We start from the raw sequence: 13,260 nt of genomic DNA on the forward strand, positions 1-13,260 counted from the left end.
TCATTTTAGTCACCTTGTTAATTCTGGTAGAGATCTTGAAAAATATTTTAGAATTCTTAAATTCTTCTTGAGAAAGGTATTGTTCCTTGAAACTAGGGTTTCTATGGCCTCCTTTATGGCATACTTCTTTTCCAACTAGTATGATGCATGAGACAATTGGACAGGGTGCTCGACCTACACGGCAACCAAGATCTTCATCGATGCCTCCTTGCGAAAATTCATCTTCTAAGAGAAAGTGAAAACGTCATTTTGAAGATTCTAGTGATGCAACCTTTGCAGCTGTGTGTACAGAAAAGGAAATGGAGAGACCTAACAAGGCTAGATTGCAAAATGAGTCCGGTGAAGTTCCTGATATCTTTCGAGAGATTAAGCTAGAGGCAATTAATTACTTGGGTGACGCCAAGAAGTATCACACATATTCCTTGGCTTGACAAGTGACATTAAGAGGGATTGGTTGTTTAGGCACTCAGGAAAGTCAGATGGTGTTTAGATTGTTGGAGGCCATATTTTTTTGGGAAGTATTTGCTATATATAGTTTTTTTTTTTTAAATCATACTGATTTACAATGGTTATATGTTGCATTTTTGGGGGGATATGTCTTACATATTTTTTGGGGGGTATAGTTATTTTGTATTAATCCTGATGTGACTAATTCATCATGTTTGTAGGTTCTCTCCCACATTAAGGTTGTTTATTGTATTTAGGGCATGGATTTTCAAGAATTTTTTATTTATTTATACTTTTACAAATAAAATTTTTATTGTGTAGGATCCATATATTTAATAACTAAAAATAATAATAAAGAGAGAAATTACATTTTCCAATTTGCAATCAAACATTGGATTTGGAAAATGAATGCATTTTCCAATGTGCAATCAAATGGAGATAAATTTTCTCTACAGAAATCCAATTTCCATACCATTTTTCCATGGAAAATGAATGTTCACGAGAAATCAAACAGACCCTTAGGGGAATCTTCTTTGAAGATTGTATCTTAATTGTTTTTTGTTTTTTGTTTTTTCTTTTTCCTTCTCTTTTTGTACTTTAAACTGGTCACCTCGACCTCCCTTTTTTACTATTAATATATAAAAAATTACCTAATCAAGAAAAAAAAAACAAATTACTAGATAGTTGCATAGAGACATTAAATAGGCCACCAGCTTGCAGAATCAGGCAAAACAAAGAGCCAAAGTCACCAGCAATGCAAAGACACAGTATAACCTAAATATTGCCTTATAACTATGTAAAAGATAAAGGTATAAAATTAGATCTAGCAGTAAGAAAAACAAAGGCTAGAAATCCAATAAGCCCAATAGTGACGAATTAATGAAATCTCAAAACAATCCCGAAGAACAATCACTCAATCAATAAAACAAAATCAGAGACAAATCACATGTTAGGGAAACAACCAAAAAGAAAACATGTGGAAAATGTAAAAACCAACAATCATGTATAATTGCTTACTTAAAATGCCAGTAAATTGCTCCATCGGGATCAGGTACCCCAGCACTGTTAGTGCGTTGATAATCAGAACTCCAGTTATCTTTAAATGTTCTCAAACTCAACCCCGTGACTCCAGCTGTGTCAAGGATTTTAACAAGTAACAGTCAATTAAACAGCTTAGCTAAATAAATGTGATGTACGATAAGCAATAAGAAAATTCAAATATCGTTTTCTGCAACCATAAGTAGATTCCACTAAAGGTATAGTGGTAAAGTGGCTCATATCAAGGCAATGCAGCTCACCATTTTATTGACCCAACTTATACCAAATGCTGACCTGATAGGATGATCAGAACCATCTGTTCTATAGAATTTTTATCCGGACCATTTTCCATAAGATTTCCGAAATAATGCAACTAGATACAAAATAGAAAAGCCTAGTAATTTCTCACACCCCCACCTATGCCAGCAAACTTATCAATAATAAAAAGTTAGGTACAAAGATGATGTTCCAGACCACAGGGGATTCAGGTTATGTAATTGTTATAGTGAAAAGTAGCTCAATGACACTTGTCAATCTGTCTGAGAAGACACAAAGAAGGTAGATTCAGCCCAGGGAGGCTTCATTCATGCATTGAAGATGATTCTATGAAGATCTTTGCTTTCGGTGCTAAATCTTGAGCGTCACTCTGGACATTGAGGAGGCTTTATATTATAAGATGATTCTAACATTGAGGAGGCTTTATATTATAAGGTAATGTGGCTCAGCATATTTTGTATGTACTTGGGATTTATTTGTAATAAATTTGTTGGAGTAATTTGTAAATTTAGGGAGTCAAAGGGGTACTTTTGTAATTTTCTCATAATCTTGTAAGAAGGGAAATTCATGTAATTGAAAGAATTTAGGGAGTTGCTTGTAATTTTAAAGAACTCTCACTCTTTAAATAGAGGAGATCTCAGAAAAGAAGGTTTCAAGTTGAGTTGCTGGAAATTTAATTCTCAGAAACAGAGAACAAAGAAAGAGAGATTGACAAGGGTCACTAAGCCACTTGCCACCTATAACAGTAATATGCACTGTTACAATGCTGTTTTATTATATTCTTTATTTATTGATTTATTTTGAAGCAGTTTTCAATTCCCTAACCCAATTAATTGTCAACACCATACAAGGTTGAAGACAGATGGGCTCATGGAATCTGAAGCTTCATTGGGATATTATTAGTTAAAAAAGGGGAAATAGTGTGTTAAGTAGAAACATGCTCTTCAACCCCACCCTGAGAAAAAAAAAGTTTACATAGGAATAAGTCACCCAAGTCAGAACCAACTGTCAAACATCCCCCAAAAATGTAAAAGAAGTCACTTGGACATAATCACTCTCATCTAGCCTGAGATGAGTACAATTAGGTAACTCATTTGGGTTCAGGCTTGATCATGATCCATGCAAAGTAACCAAACCAAGAACCTAAACCCTGATGCTTGGTTTAAGATGTTGGGACCCATAAAAAATAAGTACCACTCACTCAATTGAATGTCCACCATTGTACAGGTCTGCTTTTTATTTTTTTCTGGTCTATTGGTTTGGACCAATGGCCAAAGAAACAGTTGTAGTGTCAAAGAAATACCATAGCATGCATTAAGGGGGGAAAATGGTGAAAGAAGGCATAACTCACATGTAGGATAATCCTTCTTCGCTATAGTGATCCCAACAAATATGCAGAACAGTGAAAAAAGAACAGGTATAAGGAAAGCAGGCGCAACCCGGTTAATCATCTTCACACCACCAAATACAATAAAACATAAGAGGATAGTCACGACAATCCCATAAATTTGCAGGTCATGTAAGCTGGGACTGAGTATGGGTTCCGGAATTCCTGAAGTGGCATTAACGCTTGTTACACTCTCTGCATTGCCAAAATCAGAGAAACACTTTTTAGAAGATGATGACAACTTAAGTAAATACTTGAACAGTATATTTCAGTTAACATACTTATCAAAAAAATATTTCAATTAATCTCCAAAAGGAAAAATTTATACTCCACCTGTAAATGATAAATTACCATCAACAAATCACAAACGGGATGTCAGCACAACAGGTGACACTAAATACACTATTAGAAGACCAAGACCCATACTACAAGATCTTCTAGGTCAGAAGTCAACATGATCAGATGATCTTAACATCCATATATTCACCACCATCACATTCTGTCGGATGGTCAAAATATTATTTAAACAAATCCAGAAGAAGTTCATTTATAGCAGGTTATAATCATTCTCTCACATTTAATTCTTGAGAAGGAGATTTTCCTGGAGGAGACACATCCGAGGGTCGCCCATCTCCCTTTAAGGTAGATCATGTTCTGTTTACAGATACAAGTCAAGGTTTTTGTATTAGTGACGGATCCTATCTGTTTCTGACAACTGGCTTTCCATTAATGCTTTGAGAGATATAATTTTAATTTCAACTGTCAGGACTGCTTCCATGCCTCACCCCAAAGAGTACAGAGTAGCTCCAATGGAGTGCAGTGTGCCCAAAGTGGCGAAAGATAGTTTTCTCAAACCAGTTTTGATGCGACCGACACATCTTCTCGATGATGGTTTTGAAACTACTTCAACTGCTCTATTAACCTAAAGACAATGATTTGCCCAGAATATTCTATCACTTCGAGAAGTTCAACATTGATTTGTAACATTTTCTTTGATCTTGCGAGTTTATTCTATATATCAATATTTCTGCTTTACCAAGCCAGTACCTATTCAATGTTGTACAATGTCCAAGCTTGCACCCAGCATATCCTCATAGGACCACGAGAATAAGTTTTTGAATTTGCTGAGTAAGTTCACTATCTCCTCGTGTTCTTCTAGGGATAGGCTCATTCCAATCTGAATTTCTTGGGGATTATCTTTTGTTCCGAGGTCAATGACCTCTGCTTCCTCTATTAGAGGTTGAACTCCACATTTATCTTCTTATTCAAGTAACTTGATTAGTTCAGGAGGGGATTCCTCGTCAGAGAATTCTCCTTCCAAAGCTAGATTATTAGTTAATTCGTTACTACACTCGGGGTATTCAAAAATTTCTTTTATTAAATTCAGATGAAGTAACGAAAGGCATTGCGAACTCATAAGAGGACCTGACTCAGCAAAAACAAAATAACTAGACTCAACCTAAAGAATATAGGACTCAACAAAAAGACTAGACTCAAACTGAAGCAAATAACTTATGACATGAAAACTAGAGACAAACACCCATAGCAGGCTTGATTACAAACTGGGGACTCGGGGCACTATTTTCCAGTTGGTAGAACTGAGACTCTATGATTTTCAAGGAATAGAAGTGCAATATTGAGAGTGTACGCGACAAATTGCTGTAAAGTACAAAACTTCAACTAAGCGATGGACACTCAAGTTTTGGAGTAATAGTAGCATGAAATTCCGTCAAAGGTGGATTACTAACTGTGAACCCAAGAGTAATGTTTAATACTATTTTAGAAACAAAGGGCCCTCGTGATAGCATTTGACTGGTCAATCCATATTAGATGACAACAATTCGTAGGTTGATCAAGAATCTTTTGAAAAAATTTGAACTATGATTGGGGGTTGCACCAACTAGTTGCATTTTATTAAGTCGAATGACTGGCATTTACAGAAGTATTGAACTGTTAAAGTCAAAAAACAGGAAAAAAAAAAAAACATACTCTTCTGATTGCATATACTTTTTGACTCGAACTAGGATATTATCCACCTGATCTTCTTTTCCGGCATCCTCTTCTATTCCTTCTTCTTTCGCCCTTCTCTTGGATTTGAAGTCGCTGTTCTTTGTTCAGATTATCTTGAAGACTTTTCAAGACCGATGACAATTACACTTGATTTTCATCTTTTACAAAACTCTCAAATAACAAACTTTGACAGGTCATTAACAAAATATGCCAAGTCATTTCGATCTGATTCCTGATTGGTGATCCCTTAATGCAGTTATTTGTGAAATATTTGATTTTGATTTGGTCAATCATGAAGATTCGGTCCATTGAATTGAATTGGCCAAAATATAGTGGTTGGAACCATGTACATATTTGATTTGAATTTGGGCTGGATCGACCCAATGGATTCAAATATTTTGCTTGAATTTTCTCATCCAATATGCCTTAAGCCAATTGGTTTAACCATTTTACGTGTCAATCCATGAGATTCATATATCAATTGGGTCAACTGGTTTAAGTGGTACTGACTGGCATGAATTATCAATTAAGTTTGTTGGGTTGGACCGGAGTTGCGGGTTGAATTTGAGCGATATGGACCGGTTCACCCACTTACCTTTTGGTAAGAATGCAACTCAGGAGCACTCATAGTCAATTCGGGTCATGGCTTGATATGACCGCACTTAGGTTTGGGTATCTAAGCTCACTATATGATTAAGGCTAGAGTTGAACAAAGCTTAGGTCACTTCAACTTGGAACACTACTATGCCTCCCAGTTTCACTTGGTTAGACAGTACGTGGTGTTCCAGTTTAATATACCTGAAGGTATTGGACTGAAGTTGTAGTGTTCGCATGCGTCACCCTTGTCCCGAGGGACCAGGTTGGCTATGTTCCAGCTACGGGACTATTGAGAGACAACGAATGATGCAAATATTAGATATACATGCATGTGAGTGTGTGCAAAGGGACGGGGTGCACCTAAGGCTTTTTCACGAGTCATGAGCATACAAGCATAGTCATCACAAAAAGCAAACAATGATCCAAAAGAGGATCATCTACGAAGTTAGCAAACCCTACAGTGCCTGCATTGGCCTATATCACAACCATAGATAGAAGTAAATGTTGGAATGTCAATTGATACAAATTCTCAAAATTACCTCTGAAAATCCCGGCTTTTGGAACAGCATCTAAAAAGGTTTCAACAGCTCCCAAAACATATCTGAACCAAATACAAACCAAAAAGGATGTATTGGAAGAAGAAAAAATAATTGCAATGGTTCTTATAAAGACATAAATTAAATGTATTAAGATAACATATATGATGGAACTTTGGACCCAACATCTTGAAGTATTTCTCCCAATGCATCATCCAACATGTCATAAGAAAATTTAAAAAATAATAATAATAATAATTCAGACTTACAGAGATCCAGCAACAGCATTCCCAAGGAAAAAGCACAACCCAATGCTAACCCCAACCTCCGGTCCAAGGGCTCTACCAATTAGATAATATGGTCCACCACCCTGCAAGTAGAATAAGATATATAAAGATTTAGGAGAAAATTTTATTATAGAAAACATTCAGTGAGAAGAAGAGTAACTTTTACAACACGGCAAGAGAATATTCTTCTCTTTGGCAATATTTCAACACATTTCTTCTCTTAAGCATTAACATAGCTTAAATATTACAATAGAAAATAAAATTTTCTACTTAATTAAATTTGGACATCTATGAGAGTTCTCTACAAAGGTTAGGTACACATGAATCCTTCAATAATCAGATACATCATTATCCACAATCCTTTTCTCCTCACATGAAAGGTATTAAATTTTGATTATTATCTTTTCCAACATTATCCATCATCCTGCGGGTGCTCATTCCCATTAGGTGCACTCTTTCTCGGCAGCCTCAATCATCTCAATGACTTTCAAAGTAACTTTCAGAGTTCGAATGGCATCTAGAACATTTACACTTTCACGAGCACCACCTTCCATTAAGTGTGCGCTTGGGAACACTTGCCTTATCATGCACCGCTAGTCGTGACCTTTGGGGAGAAAATAAATGAAGTCAGCCTATTGCATGATGGCTGTGTTGCATGCAGATTTAAGCGGATTCATTTTAACTTGTGTTGTCAACATCTGTCGAGAACTCGTCACAAGGTTGTGATGTGATCCTCCCACCTCTTTCTTTTCACAATAATATCATCCACACATTCCTTGATGTCTTTGTGCATCATATTGTAGAAGATTGTGGTCATCATCATCTAGTAAGTGACTCTAGCATTTTGTATGCGATAGGCATGTGAAAGGTTCTCTTCTCCATATCTCCCGATACAATGAAAATTTGATTGTATCCATTGTAACCATCCATAATAGAGAACATATCATATTATATTGCAACGTCTAAGAACATGTCAATATTCGGAAGCGGGAAGTCATCTTTCAAGCAGCGCAATTCAATTCTCTTAAATCAATGCAACATCAAATTTGCTCATTTATCTTTTTCACATGCACTTCATGCATTTGCTTTATATAGAATGTAGACAAAAATTTCTTCACTTCTTCCTCTGTTTGTTCTTTAACATCATGTTTGACTTGCTTGCTAAGTTGTTTGATCGGCAGAGCACCTAAGGCAACGCTAAAGTAGTGAAGAATTTTTTTTTGGATAAATAAAGATTTCATTCATATTAAAAAGGAGTGCTAAACCGGTTGAGATAGCCAATCAAGCAACAATACATAAAGCTCAAAGATCACTCTCTCGCAATACTACAAACCAATCCCATCTACATGTAAAGTCTGCAAAGCTCACCCCTTTAAGTTCATAAAAAAAAATTAAAAAAAATTCGACCACAGGAAAATAAGACCCAAAATGGCACGAGTAAGCCCCTATGTGTTCAAGGATTTTGCTTCAAAGATCCTTCCATTCCACTCTTTTCACAAACCCCAACAAATAGCAACATGGGAAATACTCCACAAAACCCTTATCATCCTTAAGAAGGAGCTGCCAACTTGAGGTGGCCTTGCCACTGCACTCTCCCACCCAAATCGACTTTCCCCAAATTTTGCTGCAATAACCCTCCTCCATGGACTATCCACCTCCACCCCAAATCTCCAAATTCATTTCCCCAACACCACCAAGTTTTTTTTATCCCAAGTCCCCCCTTATTCTTTGCCTTAGTCACGACCCTCCAAGTAGTGAAGAATTAGGCGATCAGTTGTGCCTCACATCTCATCTTAAGTTCATGTGAAGCATTGTTGAATTCAATTAGAAGCTTAATGAACGTGCCTCTCTCTCCCTCTAAGAAGAATGAAGGTTTAGGAATTAGAGATTTTAGGCTGGCGAATAGGGCGTTCCTAGGGTAGTGGTTGTGAAGATTTGAAGTGGAAACTTCAATGTTGTGGAGAAAGATTATTAAGTCCAAGTATAGTGAGAAGCAGCTTGGCAGGCTTAGTGAGGATGCGGAATTACAGTATGGATGCAGTCTGTGGAAATGGATTATGAAAGTTGGTGAGGATTTTAGAAAATGGATTAGATTTAAGGTGAGTAAAGGCAAAAGGGTAAGATTCTGGGAGAATTGGTGTTGTGGTGCCTCAGCCCTGTGCCATCAATTCCCAAGGCTTTATGAGCTTTCATACAAAAAGGTATGTTATGCAATACTTTCTTCAACCTTGACGGAATCGAGCAAGTGTGGGATTTAGGTTCCATGAGGGACTTCAATTACTGGGAACTTCAGGGTTTGGAAGACTTAATGACTCACCTTAATCAGGCTCAACGGACATTCGTGGATGACAATAGAAGGAAGTGGACTCGCAAAAGAAGCAATATATTCACTATTAAGTCTTTTGCATCCGGGTTGCACACTTCACATATTTCTTTTGATTATTTCCCCACAACATTTATTTGGGGTTTGAAAGTCCCCTCAAAGGTGCGCTTTTTGTTTGGTTAGCCGTGCTTGGGAAATTACCTACTCTCGATATCTTAATTCGAAAAGGTTTTGTGACTCCATACTTTCGCTTTCTTTGCAACTTGAATGGCAAATTAGTGGACCACATTTTAAGTCATTGTAAAGCATCTTATCTTGTGTGGTCCCATTTCTTTGGTCTTTTCAAGATTTCTTGGGTAGTTCCTTGCTCGACTCTCTCTCTCTTTCTTTGGTCAAGTCTTCCTTTTGCCATTACTTAGGGGCTATGGTTAGAAAGAAATAGGAGGATATTCAAAGGCTTGGAGACATCTATCCAGTAGCTCATTCTCAATATTTTAGGTCTGTTATTCTTTTAGTGTAAGATGTGGCCTGATTTTAGAGGTGTATTCTTTGAAGATTTTGTTTTTAGATGGGACTCTTTATGTAATAGTTAGTGTGCTTGCTTTGTAGTTGTGTGGTTGGTCATCTCAACCACCTTTGCTTTCTTTGTATCCTTTCTCTTCTTAATAAAATTATACGTATAAAAAAAAAGGTAGTATATAGGTCATTAGCACTCATGGGTGGCGTCTTGTAGTTGCATGAGGTCTTTAGAGGTGCAAGAGAACTCCTCATTGGCAGTGCATCCAATTTTTTCCTGGAGAGACAGACTCATCATAGAATGCCACTTCTGTGAAGTGCACTTTGTCCAGTGCAAAGGTGGCCTTGAAAGCGGGTATGTTTATGAACTTCCTGTTATTATTGCTATGAGACAGTAGTGGGTTGTCAAGCTTACAATGCAGCATGTGTAACTGCGTCTAGAACATGAAAATGGGTAAAGGAACTGTAAGGTATATTGTCGGTCGAAAGTTAAGCACCCCATTGTACAATCACTATGTCCATGAAATCCCTGGGCATTGGTAGTGAAGTGTGTCACCTTATTTCATGGAATCCGAACCATCTAGGACTACAAGATGCATCAAGTTAAGGAAAGCAAAGACAGAGGTAGCAATAATAACCTAAAAGGAGACGGAGGCAGCAAGTAATCTAGTAATAAAAGCATAACTCGTGTATATTATACCTTCATTGCACCATTAGTAGCGATTGCACTTAATGATATTCCAGTCAAGAAGGTGCATAAACCACAAAAGGATACCAACAGTAATGACTCGCCTATGCCTGCCATACCAACAATCCTGCAAAGGGAAAAGATACATCATTCACCATTTTTAAGCATCTAAAACGAAACGTAACTAGAAAGTGAATAATATAGGGAAAATAGACTCTTTTCATTTTTATTTTTTAATTGGTAAGTCATTTTTATTGTAAAGAGTATTTCAAAACAATATGCTTGGAGTATTACATGCAAAACACCATCAAAGATATGATGAGATTGTAAGAAAGGAAACGGAGATTTTTGTCTCTTGATCGATGAATTGATTTATGGGTTTGTTTTCCGGGTCCTCCAGTTCTTTGGACGATCGGAGTCAGTGATAGGCCAAAAGGTCAATCGTGTAATTGTTTCTTCGTTGTGGCTGATTGTTGAACCTAGTGGTGTTGAAGTTTGGCTTATTAATGGAGCAAAGAACTAATCTATGTCCCATTGTCAATAGAAAGAAATCTTTTGTCGTCAAGATGAAAATAGTCTAGAATAGACTATGGCTGGTCATTATCGAGAGAGGTGAGATTTGGGCAAGCTCCATGGACTTGTAGCTCAAGGAAGCAAAAGGGCTCATTGGCATTTAGAAGAGGCGGTGTCTGTGTCCTTTGGGTAAGATTTTTTCAGAAAATTTGTGAAGCCGAATCACGTTAGAACCTTTTAGAGAGGATGGAATGAAAGAGTACTTTTCTTGAAGTTGTAGAATTTCTAAAAAAAAAAGTGCAAGTTCATTAATTTTCCTGATGGGGGATTAAAATGTATGACAAAGGGTGGAAGAGGCTATTGAATCTACCATTTTTTAGGTGACTCCGGTCGAGATTGTCGATGGAGGAATTGTTTCTCATCCGGATCCAATTCCAAAGGTTAAGAGAGGAATCCAATATGGCGGTTCTAACGTAGATATGCAAAGTCAATGGGAGCCCGTGGTGATCTCAGTTCCATTAAGAGGCTTTGGGGATTGGCCGAAAGGGATAAAAACGCACATTAACCATTATTTTTATATATAAAAAAATCTATCTCGATATTAGATGATAATATGTTCATTATTCTCTCTTTACATTTAAAGGCTTCACCATTGGACAATCAAACTATCATTCATTAACAAATCTCAAGACTATCGATCAACAAGTTAGTTTTTGCACTCCTTTTATATTTCTTCTCTCTCCTCTCCCTAGATCTTTTGAACATGGGTCTTGGTAACTCAATTAAGTAAAGATTTGTGTACAATTAATCATAAAAAATATATATATTATGTTTCTAGTTTTAAATTTGCTCTATGCAATTTTAGAATAAAAATTAGAATGCCTGATAAATATGTTTAGAAGTATCCAATTGTTGTTGATTTGTAATAAGACTTAAATGTTTGATAAACATACATAGAAATATCAAGCGTCTTGATTTTTAGGAGAACTTTATAAAATTTCAATTGTTCTTTTGAGCTCATGCTCACAATTAAGATTTATAATCATATCTCAAGCCAATCATAATCAAATAGTTCTTCAACATGTAGCAAAAGTGTACAGTATTTAAAGTTTCACGAATAAAGAGAACTTATTTCCTCAATGGCTTAGTAAGTCCGTGTGCTTTCTACCTATTTATTCTCCATAAACAATGTTCATTGCCTTTTGATGTCCATTGCCACTACTATACCCACCAGGCTCATTGGTCCAGTGATGAACAACTTCTCTTTAAATAATTGATTTATCCGTGAAACTCGTTTAGGCGCAATAAGGGAATTCATTCTTCCAGGCAGAAGCCCATTCCTTGTGAGAAAGTAACCGGATTTCCAAGAACTAATTTTTTTTTGATAAGTATCATTTTATTGAGAGAAGAAATTTCCAAGAAATAAGTTGACCCACAAATGTTGGAAGACTTGATTTACAAAATGATGAAGGCTACTGATGGTCATTTTGAAAAAAAAATTGAGTTATAACAATAATAAATCTTAAAAAGATTGATGAATTTTCTAAATATGTGAATATGAGTGTGAAGAATTTAACTTGTATACACACTTATTTTTTAATGTCTTTTAGAGTGTTGAACTCAAATTATACCCGAATCATTTTCGTAACGCATTTTTATCGTTCTCAGTTTTTTTGGCCAAATTTTTAAACGAACTATTAGACGTATATTTTGAATCATACTCGAAATAATCCCATAACGATTTTTTGTTGTACACCCAATTGCCAAGTGCTAACTATGGTCAAACCCTCAAAGGAAAATGATTCCTGCGACTCTTTAACTTTTCATTGAACTCGGAACATTTCAACTACATATTTGAAAATTTGAAAGGCTTTCGTCAACCAGTTAGATCTCGACAATCAAGAAGAATAGCAACATAATCTTAGGTTGGTGTTGGAACCACTATCAAGCCACCAAACCCAAAAAGATCTCCCTAATCCCTATTGAATCTATCTAACTTACATAAGGTTGGACACTTGGATTCTCATGGTTGTTTGACCAGGTAAAGTGGGAATCTTTAAAGGGTACATCATCTAATAATTCTTGTTGACTAATTCCTTGAACTCCCCCGCACTTCTTGTTATTATGGAGCACCAAATCTTTTCATGTGAGAACCTAATACCTTAAAATCTCCACCTAGCAGTGATCAGGACGTTAAGCAATAAAGAAACAACATGTATACAAAATGTGCATAATAGAGATTAGGATGTTGACATGGATAAATGGAAAGACTAAGACAATCAAAAATTAACATGCATAAACCAAAAAAAATTACCACATTCGGGAAAGTATATCGAGTAGCCCCAATAGGTGATAAAGTAAGGAGGTTTTGACAGAGATAGTTTAGTCGTGTACATAAAACACCAATGAAAGCACCAATAAGAAGGAACATGGAGGTTGAAGGGAATAAAAGAATGAGAGGATGAACGAAAAGGTTGTAGATTGTGGTGGTATTGTGAGAATGCATGATGATGACAATGATGATAACAATATGACCATCTTTTCTTGGTCATTGTGCTCCAAATTATACATGTTAGAATTCTGAAACAGAGTTCTGTTTCTGTATGTGTGACACAGCCCCTAGAGCTGTTTCTATTGTATGC

General features: G+C 36.3%; 1 protein-coding gene across 2 annotated transcripts in view; it reads right to left on the minus strand.

Moving 5' to 3' along the window:
- Positions 1 to 13,260, minus strand: part of LOC147410204 (cation-chloride cotransporter 1-like) — a 34,282-nt gene that overhangs the window by 13,796 nt on the left and 7,226 nt on the right. For both annotated transcript variants that reach the window (XM_086432666.1, XM_086432659.1), the window contains 5 exons: positions 10,118 to 10,232; positions 6,561 to 6,661; positions 6,295 to 6,356; positions 3,113 to 3,343; positions 1,465 to 1,579 (listed from right to left, as the gene is read on the minus strand). In XM_086432666.1, the coding sequence (XP_086288792.1) occupies positions 1,465 to 1,579; positions 3,113 to 3,343; positions 6,295 to 6,356; positions 6,561 to 6,661; positions 10,118 to 10,232 (624 nt within the window). The remainder of the gene's footprint in view (positions 1 to 1,464; positions 1,580 to 3,112; positions 3,344 to 6,294; positions 6,357 to 6,560; positions 6,662 to 10,117; positions 10,233 to 13,260) is intronic.

Source organism: Akebia trifoliata, chromosome 1 (assembly GCF_017979445.1).
Source record: "Akebia trifoliata isolate Shusen 1 chromosome 1, ASM1797944v1, whole genome shotgun sequence".
Lineage (NCBI taxonomy): Eukaryota > Viridiplantae > Streptophyta > Magnoliopsida > Ranunculales > Lardizabalaceae > Akebia > Akebia trifoliata.